This window comes from Microcebus murinus, chromosome 6 (genome assembly GCF_040939455.1).
Source record: "Microcebus murinus isolate Inina chromosome 6, M.murinus_Inina_mat1.0, whole genome shotgun sequence".
NCBI classification, from domain to species: Eukaryota; Metazoa; Chordata; class Mammalia; order Primates; family Cheirogaleidae; genus Microcebus; species Microcebus murinus.
Window position 1 is genome coordinate 89,968,309 of NC_134109.1, and position 14,521 is coordinate 89,982,829.

General features: G+C 35.0%; 1 protein-coding gene across 7 annotated transcripts in view; it reads right to left on the reverse strand.

The window, feature by feature from the left end:
- ATOSA (atos homolog A) overlaps positions 1-14,521 on the reverse strand; it is a 144,456-nt gene that overhangs the window by 15,629 nt on the left and 114,306 nt on the right. For all 7 annotated transcript variants that reach the window (XR_012919778.1, XR_012919777.1, XM_076004382.1 and 4 more), the window contains 4 exons: positions 12,594-14,412; positions 8,704-8,817; positions 4,737-4,816; positions 3,749-3,857 (listed from right to left, as the gene is read on the reverse strand). Coding sequence is in view for 5 of the 7 variants with exons in the window: in XM_076004382.1 (XP_075860497.1) it covers positions 3,749-3,857; positions 4,737-4,816; positions 8,704-8,817; positions 12,594-14,412 (2,122 nt within the window). In the remaining 2 variants the exon portion in view is untranslated. The remainder of the gene's footprint in view (positions 1-3,748; positions 3,858-4,736; positions 4,817-8,703; positions 8,818-12,593; positions 14,413-14,521) is intronic.

Here is a 14,521-nt window from a genome sequence, read left to right on the forward strand (position 1 = left end):
GAGCTCCTTATACATTCTAGTTATAATAATTCTAGTTATTAATCTTATTAAATGGGTAGTTTGCAATATTTTATCCCATGAAAGGCTTTAGATTCTTAAGATGTCAATTTTCCCCAAATTGATCTGTATCAATGCAATCCAAACAAAATCTCAGGAGGCTGTTTTGTAGAAACAGACAAGCTAATTCTAAAATTTATATGAAAAGACAAAGGAACCAGACTAGTTAAAGCAATTTTGAGAAAGAACAATATTAGGACTCATACTTACATGATTTTAAGACTAGAAGATTGAACATCTATATGCATAATAATGAACCTTGACTGTACACCTTGACTGTACAACATCATATGCAAATGTTAACTCAAAATAGATCATGGAAATAATGTAAGAGCTAAAACAAACCTTCAGACAAAAATGTAGAAGAAAATCTTTGTGACCTTGAGTTGGGTCAGTGGTTCTCAACCAGAGGTTGCTATAAGAAGGGGGGTTGTTACTGTAATCAAGTAGGTAGAGGCCAAAGATTCTGTCAAATATCCTACAATGCACAGACAACCCCCCATAAGAAATAATTATCTAGCTCAAATATCAATACTGCCAACGTAAAGAAGCCTTGGGCTAGGCAAAGATTTTTTAACTACAACATCAAAAGATCCATTAAAGAAAATAATAATAAATCAGATACTAACAAAATTAAAATCCTTTGCTTTGTGGAAGACAGCGTACAAAAATGTAAAGCCAATCTCAGACTTGGAGAAAATATTTGGAAAACCTATGTGATGATACGGCAAGTAAGCACAGAAAAAATGGCTCAAATGACTACTAGGGAAACACAAACTAAAACCATAATAATTAAAATGAAAAAGATTGATCATTACAAACATTGGCAAGGATGTGGAGAAACTAGAACTCATATACTATTGGTGGGAATTAAAAATGGTAACAACCACTTTGGAAAGTAGTTTGGTAGTTGCTTAAGAAGTTAAACATACCACACATGCATTCCATTCCTAAGCAGTTATCCATGCAAAATAAAAACTGATGTCCACAGAAAAACTCATATACAAATGTTCACAGCAGCTTTGTCACAGCCCCAAACTGGAAACCATCTAAATGTCTGAAATCAAGTGAATGAATAAACTGTGGGATATCTAATAAAAAGGAATGGACTCTTGATACATAGGGCGGTAATCTCAAAATGATGGTGAGTGAAAGAAGACCCCAAACCACCTGGGCAGTATAGTGAAATGCCATCTCTTTAAAAAAATTTTAAAAAGCTAGCAGGGCATAGTGGCATGTGCCTATAGTTCTAACTACTTGGAAGGCTAAGGCAGGAGGATCACTTGTGCCCAGGAGTTCGAGGTTACAATCAGCTATGATCGTGCCACAGCACTCCAGCCTGGGTACAGAGCAAGACCATGTCTCTAAATAAATAAATAGATAGATACAAAATTAAATAAAATTCTAGATGATATATACTATTTTATAGTGACAGAAAGCACTGGAATTCCCTCCTATGGGAAAAATAACTTCTTTTTTACGGTTGTTGGTATTATGTTGGACTGAATTGATAGAAGAGAACCACAGGACAGATGAGTTGAATGGATGATGACAAGGTTTTGCAGTAGAAAACTCTAAGTGGTAGCAAAAAAAAGGTAATACTTAGCCACAGAAATCAGATGGACAGCCTTCTAGTTAGGTGTTACCCTGAGTCAATGTGTTTCCAGACTCTACCTAAAGTCCCACGAATAACATCCAGATTATTAAATCAAGATTTAAATTGATTATGAAATCAAGATTCCCTTCAACAACATTACACGGATGGATAAGACTTTGCCCTGTTTCATGAAACAAGAACAATGTGTGAGTTTAGTAATCTAAGTCATCCCTCTCTTTTTATTGCCACAGAATATCAAATTCCCTAAGTAAATATCTTTTGTAATTTACTGAAGAGAACATCAAATTCATTAGGAGGAGGGTTTATGGGTTAAGACAGTCTCAGAAGATCTCTATATTTTTTCCTAAAGTCATTTAAAAAAATGTATGCATATCAGCACAAATAGGACCCTCTGAAAAAAAAAACAGTATACTGATCTTTAACTATCTTCCCTTTCCTAAAGTTCACTTATCAGATTGTTCTTTTTCCCATATAGTACAAAGGTTACAGAGCAGCTGCCCCTCCCAATAGTCTACACAATTTTAATGTGATGATGATGAGGAATAGAAAGTTCTAGATCTCTGATCTCACACCTTAAAAGTGACATGGAAAAGACTTACCACAAAATATCTTTTCTCTTTATTTCCACTAAAACATTGAAAGATAGCTTCAATATTAAAAGTCATAAATAAAGCATACTGCTAATATACCAAACCACAACACCTGTAAAGCTATTTATCATAATTAAAAATAAAAAATTGTAATTATTTTCCTCTAAAAAACTAATTAAAATCACACTTTTTTTTTTTTTGAGACAGAGTCTCGCTTTGTTGTCCAGGCTAGAGTGAGTGCCGTGGCGTCAGCCTAGCTCACAGCAACCTCAAACTCCTGGGCTTGAGTGATCCTTCTGCCTCAGCCTCCCGAGTAGCTGGGACTACAGGCATGTGCCACCATGCTCGGCTAATTTTTTATATATACATCAGTTGGCCAATTAATTTCTTTCTATTTATAGTAGAGATGGGGTCTCGCTCTTGCTCAGGCTGGTTTTGAACTCCTGACCTTGAGCAATCCGCCCACCTCGGCCTCCCAAGAGCTAGGATTACAGGCGTGAGCCACAGCGCCCGGCCTAAAATCACACTTTTAAAATGTCATTTATAGATTCATGTTTAAGGGTAAGCAATTTCTAATTAAAGACAAGTATTAAAGGCATAGAGAAAGAACAAATGTATAAAAAGAAAAAAAAAAGACAACTAAACCCATAACACACTTGATCCCAAGTAAAAAACATTCATATTAAATGAAGCAGTACACATTATTAGAGATCTTCCACCAGTTTATTTTTTTTTTAATAACCATGGCTGGGCATGGTGGCTCATGCCTGTAATCCCAGCACTTTGGGAGGATGAGGCAGGAGGATCACTTGAGACCATCCTGAGCAACACAGTGAGATCTCATCTTTATAAAAAACAAGAAAAATTAGCAGGATCTGACAGCATGTCCCTATCATCCCAGCTTGGGAGGATCACTTGAACCCCGAAGTTTGAGGCTACAGTGAGCTATGACGATGGCACTACCCTCCACTCTGGGCAAGAGAGTGAGACCCTGTCTCTAAAAAAAAAAAAAAAAAAAAAAAAAGAATAACCTTATTATTATTTTAGAATAGATTTAGATTTACAAAGATGTTATAAATAAAGTGCAGAGAGCCATTTGATTTTGAAAATCAAATGCCTTAATCATAAAAGGGCTATTAGTCCACTATGACCTTTTCTGATTCCCAGTCCCAATTTTACTAAGAAGCAAAAAGATGTGGTCAAGTCTATCCTTCAGGCTAAAGTAACATACCCTGAATCCAACCTGATTTCACCAAAGTCCTCCATTCTCCTCTACCAGCTACCAAATTCCAGGATGTCACTGCCAACAATTCTCCCAAATTCCTTTTTCATGAATATAAAATAAAATAAAAAGGTAATTTCAAGGCTTTGAAAAATGACAATCAATTCATTTCCCTTTTACAACTGAAGTTAAAGACATAAAAGACAACCTGGACATACGTTAAGAAACTTTAATTCTTAAAATAGTTTCAAAATACATTACCTCAAAATTTCCTAGGAGACTAAGACTTGTTATGGGTGGAGCACTAGAACTCAAAAATGGTTTTTCATGAATACATGGATCATCTTCAATGTTTAAATATGGTCGAGGACTATTAAAAAAACAGAACAGCAAAATAACACATTAACCACAATATTTTCTTATTTTTATAGAAAATTAAATTAGGAGAATTGAAACAATTTTACTCAAATTACATAATACAATTAATGTCACCAAATTTTAGATAAACCTTTTAGTTTAAAATTCCTGGTCAGATTTTGTAATCTGTTATAATATTTGAGAAAGTATATGTGTATATGTGCATATATCATCCTAGAAGGTTTCAAAGTGGAATTTATAACATATCACATAGTGGCATCTAGTGGAATTACACAGTAATTCAGACTTCTATACCAATCTTCATTTTTACTTAAAAATGAGAATATAGGGTCGGATTGGTGGCACATGCCTGTAATTCTAGCACTCTGGGAGGCTGAGGCAGGAGGATTGCTTGCCGCCAGGAGTTTGAGGTTACAGTAAGCTATGATAATGCCACTGTCAGTGAACTTCAGCCTGGGTGACAGAGCAAGATGCTGTCAGAAAAAATTTTAAAAAAGAAAAAGAGAATACAAAGGCAAACTAGTGTGACTAAAGAATATAATTAGAGTATTATTTGCCAACATGAAAAAATTACCTGGCTTTTTTGGGGGGTAGGGCCTCAAAGGAGTAAAAGGTAGAGGTTAATGACCGGAATATTCAAATCCACTTAAATGTTAAAACCAATGTGGCTTTTTATTATGATGACAGTTGCTACTAACTGCCTTATTTTCTTCTTCGTTCACCCTTAAGAACTATGTGTTTGCATGGGATCATATGGAAAATAAGATTCCTGCTATAATTTTGATATTTAGAGTCAACATTATTTATTGTGAAAGACCAGAATTTTGTGCAATTCTGTTTCATACACACAAATGAATTTTCAGATAAATACCTTCTAGATGATAAGCTTTTCAGATGCAGTAATGAAGAATCCAGATCAAAGCAACCTGATTGTGTTTTTCTGTGAGGAACCTAAGGTCAAAATGATCATTTGTGATATTTAACAGAACTAATTTTTTTCTTAAATTGATAAAACACTTTTCAAATGAAAGTTAAGCATATCTGTAAAATAATAAAACTCCTATAATAGCTTACTTAAAATCATGCTTTTTATTAAATATTGTTCTTATGTTCTCATTTTATTAACAAGTATGGAAAAAAACAGATGATTAATAAAAACACTTTTAGTAGGTTTTGATTTTTTAAGAAGCAGAACCAGTGTTTCCAAAACCAAATCCCACATGGAATCCCAATAAAAAGTACCTGACACTGGGTGGTAAATATATATTTTTATATATACATACATATATATATATATATGAATGAAATATATATAGAATTTTTACTTTATATACTACTGTATTGTTTTTTGGAGAAAAAAGCATTTCTAGCTTTAAAATAAAAAGGAAAAAAAGAATTAATAGAGATAAAAGCCTGACGTTCTGTCAGTTCTGCATCTCCTGTGCCCATTCCACATACTGCAACATTCCCAAGAACCCTAAGGCTTTAAAGAGAATAGGTTTGAAAAATACTATACTGGATTTTCAGCCAACACCATATACCAGATTACATTAAAGGCAAACCACCACAAGCTCACAATATCCTAAAACTAAAAATGAAAAACTCAAATGTAAATTAAAGCTAAAATCATATACAACATTCAAGTTAGGCAGATCTGTTTCTAGAATTTTTTTTTTTTTGAGACAGAGTCTCACTTTGTTGCCCAGGCTAGAGTGAGTGCCGTGGCGTCAGCCTGGCTCACAGCAACCTCAATCTCCGGGGCTCAGCGATCCTACTGCCTCAGCCTCCCGAGTAGCTGGGACTACAGGCATGCGCCACCATGCCCGGCTAATTTTTTGTATATATATTTTTAGTTGGTCAATTAATTTATTTCTATTTTTGGTAGAGACGAGGTCTCGCTCAGGCTGGTTTCGAACTCCTGACCTTGAGCAATCCGCCCGCCTCGGCCTCCCAAAGTGCTAGGATTACAGGCGTGAGCCACCACGCCCGGCTGTTTCTAGAATTAATATTAAATATGTGTAGTTATCTGACTCACTGGGCTAACACTGGTGACAGAAGAAACAGATGATATTGAAGTCTATACAACTTCACCATTTTTGAGAGTTGAACAAGTGTACCATGCTATTTATTGTAAACAGAACTTACTTTGAAATTAAAATTTTCTTTTTTCTTTTTTTATTTCAGCATATTATGGGGGTACAAATGTTAAGGTTACGTATATTGCCCATACCCCCCCCCCCGAGTCAGAGCTTCAAGAGTGACCATCTCCCAAACGTTGCACATCTCACTCATTATGTTTGTATATACCCATCCTCTCCTTCCCCCTCCCACCCGCTCGACACCCGATAACTTTATTCCTATATATCCACTTAGGTGTTGATGCGTTAATACCAATTTGCTGGTGAGTACATGTGGTGCTGGTTTTTCCATTCTTGAGATACTTAGTAGAATGGGTTCCAGCTCTATCCAGGAAAATACAAGAGGTGCTATATCACCATTATTTCTTAAAGCTGAATGGTACTCCATGGTATACATACACCACATTTTATTAATCCACTCATGTATTGATGGGCACCTGGGTTGTTTCCACAACTTTGCAATTGTGAATTGTGCTGCTATAAACATTCAAGTGCAGGTGTCCCTTCTGTACGGTGTCATTTGATCTTTTGGGTAGATGCCCAGTAGTGGAATTGCTGGATCAAATGGTAGATCTACTTGTAAAATTTTCAATCTAAACTCTCATGTCAATTCTGGAAAGTTCTCTACCTTCATTTCTTCTAATAGAAGAAATTTTCCTTATTCTATCTAATTCTACTTTGAAAACTTCCACTAGACTTACATTGAACATCTCATTCCATCTTCTACGACTCTTTCTTATTTTACAATCTCTTTTCCTTTCTGTGCTTCATTACAGGTGCCTTCTAAATATCTGTCTACCCATTCACTAAATCTCTTTTCAGCTGACTCTAGTGTATTGTTTAATTCACCTGTATGTGTATGCATGTGTATTTCAAATATAATATTATTCATGTCTAGAATTTCAATTTAGTTCCTTTTCAAATCCACATGTTCTTTCATCTCAATTCCCTATTTTGTCTTCATTTATCTCTTATAACATTTTAAATAGAATTATTTTTAAGTCTCATTCGGGTTTCTCTGATAACAGGGTTCCTACATGTGGATTCTCCCATTTCTTGCTCCTCCTGATTCTTTTAAGGTGCTTTGTAATTTTTTTCCTCTGAGGTCATCTTCAGGAAGAGGTATTTTCCATAAAAATAAATTCTTGGTGCCCTGGGTTATAGATGTGGGATAGTTTCATGTTTACTCTGCTAGTCCTGAATGGATTTCACCAGTTCCAATTTAGTTGTTAAGGCTATTTCTTAGCTAGATATTTCTGAACCTCAGAAACAGCATAAATTTAGAACTCCTACGATGGGTAGCTGAGGTTTAGGTCCAATTTCTTTTGGGGGCTTCTTTTTCTTTCACCTACTCCAAAACCTCCTGATGTATTCTTGAGTAAATAGGTGCTTTTTGTTGTTGTTGCTTTCCCATTTATGGAAGGCCAGTCCTTCCTACTGCTGGTTTTATAAAGAATTTGGTTTTCAATCCTGGCTGAGATTGCTGGAGGCATGCAGCCTTTTTCTGTCCCTGGGAGGGACATTAAACTGTACTAGGAGGGACATAGCACTGTAAGGTTCAGATATCTTAGAGGGCCATAATTTGCACCAAGTTACTACTTGGAGATTTTACTTTTCTTGCCCTTTTACTATATTATGTATTTAGACATTGTTTTATTTCATCCAGAATTTCTGTTTGTAAAGGGAGAAGTGTCTTTCTGTATTAACTCAGTCCACCATATTGACCAGAAGTCTGTAGTGCTTTTTACACTAGCGTGATGCTGATAATTTTTTTCCTAATCACTTTGGCATTTTGAAAACAACTCATAGGTAGGTCAAACATTTGGAGTTTTAAAAAACTGTTTCAACTTCAACGTCTCTAAAATAAACACCTGAGATCCAAGTTATACGTTTAAATTCAAGACTCCTTATTCAATACTTGTTTTTTGAACACATGCCAGATATCGTGTTCAAGTTGTTAAAAAACACATATATAACAACAAGAACTATCTTACGGAGGAGCAAATTATACAGGCTTGTAATTCTGCTACAAAATTTACTATTTACCTCAGGTTTAACTGAAATGGCAGCCATACCAGCTAACCACTGAGTGCTTAACATGTTCCAGGAGTGATACGAATCATTCTTACAACACTAAGGTAGACATTATCACCCCTATTTACAGCTGAGGAAACTGAGATTTTTAAGAGATGTTACTTATCTAAGATCATACAACTAGGGTGAAATCAGTGTGACTCTGAAGCGATGCATTTAACCACTGCACTCAGACCTATAAATCTATTTATATATGAGTGGGGAGATTACAATGTCTTAAAATAAGATGACTAAGTGAAGGGGTTCCAAGCCAAAAACAATCATGAATGTAATTCCCAGATGACCCAGTTGGTGACATCAGTAAGATACCAATCCATTTGACATCAAGTTTTCCCCCCCACATTTAGTAACAATTAAAATTTTAGGCAAAAGAATTTCAGAGAGATTTTATAATCATAATACAACGAATTTCATTTATTCACTTTGTTGTCTCTTTCCATATTATCACCAAGCTGTTAAATACGTTATCAAAAAATAAGGTGTTTTCCAACTGGAAATTTATTTTAAAGGTATCTAATTTTTTCAATTAAAATTTGAACAAAATTATTTGTAAACATTTCACATGTTTGCAAGTTCTAAGCATGAAATAAGAGAATAAACACTTACAGGACTTGAAAGAAGTGGCAATCCAGTACGAGGATGAAAGGCTCTGGTTGAGGTTCCATCCAAGGAATGAAAATTATGTTTTCGCCAGACATTTGAATGTTTCAGTGTAGTCCTCTGTTAGGAAAAGAATTATCTTTTGATGGTAATATTTAAATACTTAAAGGACTTGTACAGCTTTTAAATTTTTTATGTTAATTGCTAATACATTCTGAGGTTTTATATCCTTGGTGGTGAAGCTGACATACAGGTTGAGTATCCCTTGTCTGAAATCCTTGGGACCAGAAGTGTTTTGGACTTTGAATTTTCCTAGATTTTGGAATATTTGTATTATATATACTTACAGGTTGAGCATCCCAAGTCCAAAAATTTAAAATCCAAAATCGTCCAATGAGCATTTCCTTTGAGCATCACGTCAGCACACAAAAAGTTTCAGATTTTGAAGCATTTCAAATTTCAGATTTGGGATGCTCAACCTATATATCTTATGTCTACATGTTCTAAAGAAATGTTCTAAAGAAGTTATGTCCAAATATAATAATTGCCTTATGAACATATGGTCATGTCTGCTCAGAATCTAATATTTAGTAAGCTAATATTTGATTATATTAAACTTGTAAAAAAAAACTACTATGGTAGTCCCTTCTTATTCATGGGGGACATGTTCCATGAATCCCAGTGGATGCCTGAAACCATGGATAGTATAAAACACTATATATACCAAGTTGTTTTCCTACACATATATACTTATGATAAAGTTTAATTTGTAAATTAGACACAGTAAGAGATTAACAATAACTAATAAAATACAATTATAATATATTGTAATAAATGTTAAATATCTTATTGTACTGTACTCACCTATTTTCTGATCATAGTTGACCACAGATAACTAAAACCATGGAAAGCAAAACTGTGTATGAGGGAGGACTACTGTGCTCACAGGTAGAAAATATTAGTATAATGTTCTAAAACATAAAACTATGTCAATATCAAGAGTCATTTTCAGGCTGAGCGTCGTGGCTCACACCTGTAATCTTAGCACTTTGGGAGGCCGAGGCGGGCAGATCGTTTGAGCTCAGGAATTTGAGACCAGCCTGAGCAAGAGTGAGACCCCATCTCTATTAAAAAAATAGAAAGAAATTAATTGGACAACTAAAAATATATAGAAAAACAATTAGCTGGGCATGGTGGTGCATGCTTGTAGTTCCAGCTACTCAGAAGGCTGAGGCAGGAGGATTGCTTGAGCCCAGGAGTTTGAGGTTGCTGTAAGCTAGGCTGACGCCACCGCACTCTAGCCCAGACAATAGAGTGAGACTTTGTCTCAAAAAAGAGCAAGCCATTTTCAGAGAATATGATTTGGTGAGCATGATACAGAAATATGTAAGAAACACTGTGAATTTAAAAAAATATATAATGCAGTCACAGCACTATGTTTTGGATGTGATATAGAAACAGGCTTTTTTTTTTAAGACAGAATCTCACTCTGTTGCCCTGAGTGCCCTGGCATCAGCCTAGCTCACAGCAACCTCAAACTTCTGGACTGAAGCAATCCTCCTGCCTCAGCCTCCTGAGTAGCTGGGACTACAGGCGCACACCATGACACCCAGCTAATTTTTCTATTTTTAGTAGAGACGAGGTCTCGCTCTTGCTCAGGCTGGTCTCAAACTCCTCAGTTCAAGTGATCCTCCCTCCTTGGCCTCTCAAGAGTGCTAGGATTATAGCCATGATCTACCATGCCAGGCTGAAAATAGGCTAATTCTTAAAATTTGGACAGCTTATACCCCAAGATCCGAAATTCATAACATACATACGAATAAAAATTAGAAAAGACTACACTGGGTCCTGGGTCTATCATTTACTAGCTTTATGACCTAGGGCAAGTTACTTCACCTCTCTAGCCCAAGGTCCTCATTTGGAAACTGGAGTTAATGAAAGCACCTAACCTCATAGGATAGTGAAAGGATTAGGCAGGTAAAAATGTGTAAAATATTGAAAAGAGTGTCTGGGAATATAGTAAATGATGTGTAGCTATATTTAAAACAGTTATATTTAAAACAAATGCTGAAGAAACTAAACTTACTGGCCTGAAAAAAATATCATAGCTAGATTTAAGCCTCTCCCTTTTAAGTACCAGAAAGGATCATAAAAGGCTAATATTCTTAAGGTCAGGGTAGGTTTGGTGACATTTATAGTGTTAGGAAATTGGAAACTACCATTTGATTAAATCCTATGATAGTGATCTTCTGCAGGAAAATATAAACTGAAAATACCACAAAATTTAAAACTCTAATGTCTGGCAAAACTAATGTGAGTGATAAAGAAGATGATCCAAGGTCATGGAGATGTGGATCAAGGCAGTTAAGAAGTAGATTTCTATGCAATCAAGATATAAATTTGTGATAATGCTTAGAGAAATAAAGTAAATTTGAGCCTAATGATTTTTGCAAGTTAACACACTGACTGCCACATCAGAAAAAAAATGTCTTTCCTTGAGGCCATGGTGTTCTATTACGAAAACAGAATAAAAATTTTGAAAACAAAATGATCCTTTCTAATTTAATGAAAAAGTTATCTTTTATTGTTTTCTGTGTGTGAGTTATATGCAACTTGAAAAATAGTTCTCGAGGCTCCCAATGTGAGTTACATATGCTTCATGAGGCCCTAGGCTCAAAACTAGCATGAGTTAAATACAATTCACATGGCAGTTAATGTGTTAAAAAGTGGTTTGGTGGAAGTCAAATGAAATAAAACTAACTTAAATATTTTTATTTATATAGTGCAGTAAAACTTTACAAAATATTTAAAAATCTATCATTTGATCGTCACAATTTTAAGATAGGCAAAAAAAATGTATCAATCTTATTGTAAAATTCAAGAGACTGAGGTTTTTAGAAGTTATATGACTTATTCAGTGTCATTACAGAACTAAACTAAAGCCAAGACTGGAACTCAAGTGTTTTGACCAATAGCTTAGTGATTTCCCTATAGATATTTCTAAAATCATTGACTGATGGCACTACACAAGGGGCATGCCATTTGTACTAGGCCAGAGCTGCTAGCTAACACTACATTAAGCTAATAGGAGTTTCACTTCCAACTGTTTATTCTTCAGGAATTGTTCGTAAAGTATAGAAATAAACGCCAAAAAAGGGAACAAGAAGAATTCAAATGAACCAAGGACTTGTATAATAATCCACAAATTTGTACTTGATTATTATGAGGTAGTAGAAAAAACCCTGGATTACAAGAGACAGTGGGGGTTGCCAGTTGAGCCACTAAAGACTTGTACAGTTACTTAGCTACTTGTATGTCAGTTATTCTTTTTGAGTCTGAGCGTCCTCATAACTGTCCTATCTGTCCCACGGTGAAGTACCAAAAAGAACTAAGTATTCTATAATCATGTGATATAACTGATAGCAATATACCAACAACATATAAAATCAAAGTACTATTTTATACATATTATATAACATTCATTCTCCTGAATCCACAGACCAAATAGAAGAAAAATAGATATTTGAGATGGGTGGGTGCAGAGAGGAGAACAACGCTAAAAGACCTAAAGAACAGACCTAGTAGATCATGAAAAATTACTGCTATATTAGCAGTTAAAAAAATTAGAAGAAAAAAAAAAAACAAAACCCCAGATATGGCTCCCTATTTCTTAAACCACAAGGCATTTATTTCTTCAACTTACCTAGCACTTACTCTTAAGAGAATGGGTTATTTGCAAGGCTATTAATACTAGTCCTGTAGACGTTTACTATATCAGACTGTGGGTTCTATAGATAATGGGCACCTTGGACCTTTATCATGAGATCTCCTATAAACAAAACTTAAATCATAACAAAGAGTTAAGAATTATATTTGAAATATTAGATGTTACCTACCAACACCTCTGTATTTTTTAGCCGTTCACACGTAGACAAACAGTCTTTTGTACTTCTTTTCTGTGAACATTTTTGAGATTTTTCATCAGTTGAATCTTCTTTCTTATCCTGTTCACTTTTTAATTGAATTGACTTTTTGCATTTGAAACCTTCATTATCTTTATTGAGATAGTTTTCTATGCTATTAAGTTGAGTATTTTGCTCACATGTCTTAGGCTTTTTAGAGTCTTTATTTGAGCAGTTATTTTCATATTTGTTCAAATATTCAGACTTTTCCAACACAGTAACTTTCATTTTTGAGTCAATTTTTTTTGAATTATCAAATTGGAGATTGTCAAAGGATTCTGGGTTACAATTCTCATTTTTTATTATTTTTTCCGTATACTTATTTGTGCAAATCTGTTTGTCCATACTATTGCAATTTGAATACTGCTTATCAATTCCATTACTAATTTCTTGCTCCTTAAATCTGCTTGTCAAATCTATGTTATTTTCTTTGCAATGAGATATATTTGAAGAAGTCAATAAACTAGTAGCTTTGTTCTGTGTCTCCTGATATGTACTTTGGATGATTTCACTAGGATTGTTCTGACACTGATTTCTTATTTGAGGTCTCAAAGAACATTTTTCTTTACCACTGCATTGTAAAGAACTAACAGATTTATTAGGTATTAAGTTTTCCCCATCACTGCTGTCTCCTAACAAGGAAAATTTTGTATGAGAAATGGAAACAGAAGAATCATTCTTATTTTTCTTCAACAAATTTTTGTCTTCATATGAACTCCTAAACACTTTAGAAGGGACTGAAGTGGAGTCACGCATGTTGAATGACTGCCGGGGGACATGGGATGTTGTTGGATCAATGTGCTCCAAGTGTTGAGCAATTCTTGCAATAACATCTTGCCGCTCCAGGAGTAAAGATCCTATCAAAGGATTAGTCTCCCCAACAGACTGGCGAGAATAAAGACCATTAGAAACACAAGTTTCACTATGAGGAGTTTCTGGTTTTAGTCGAATTTTCCCTTCATTGGAGTCTTCTGGGGAAGTAATCTCTGGACTACCGAAAGAAATGGAGAATGTTTCTTTACATTTTCTCACATTTTCATTTTCTTGTGAAACCCGGAAAAGTTTTGAATGAAGTGAACTAGACTCTTGAGTATTATATGGATGTCCAGAAACATGTGAACTGCTTGGATCACAATGAATCAAATGCTGGGCGATTCTTGCAATAACTTCTTGTCGCTCCTGAATTAAAGAACCTATTAAAGGGTTAGTCTCACCAACTGACTGCCAGGAACTCTGGCGGCTAGAGACACTGGAATCAATCATTGAAAATGATTTTAAAGTTCTCATTGATGTTTCATGTGACTTTATATGTCCTATACTACTAAAGCTCAGAATATTGGCTTGAGATGTCCCATAGTCAGATTTATTGCCAGTGCCTGGACATAGTTTGACATTTTTGATGGCTGTAGTATATTCTGTAGCTGTGCCATTTTTTGCATGTAATACACTCTCGGGTGCCATGGTCCAAGTTTGTTTGCTACACAGACGCTGTGAACTATTTGTACTACACTGTTCTGCTTCATTAGAATTGCGGTCCTGATGGGTTTGATGTTCATGTTCTTGAATTCTTTTCTCATAAAGGCCAATATTAGTGTGAATACTACAGGTCAAAACTGGGTAATTAGATTGTCTGGGCAAGGACTGAACGCTGACTTTCAAGGCCACATTGTGAGAAACATTGGGAACAGGAAACACGTGCTCAATTGGAGTCTGTGAAAAATTCCACTGTAGATCTACATCAGCAGCACTGATTCTAGAATCACACAGAAAATATGAAATCAATGGATTATAAAAGTGATATCCCATATTCTTGTATGTTATTTTAAAAATGTAAAGCAGTCTTATATTGCTTTGCATTAACA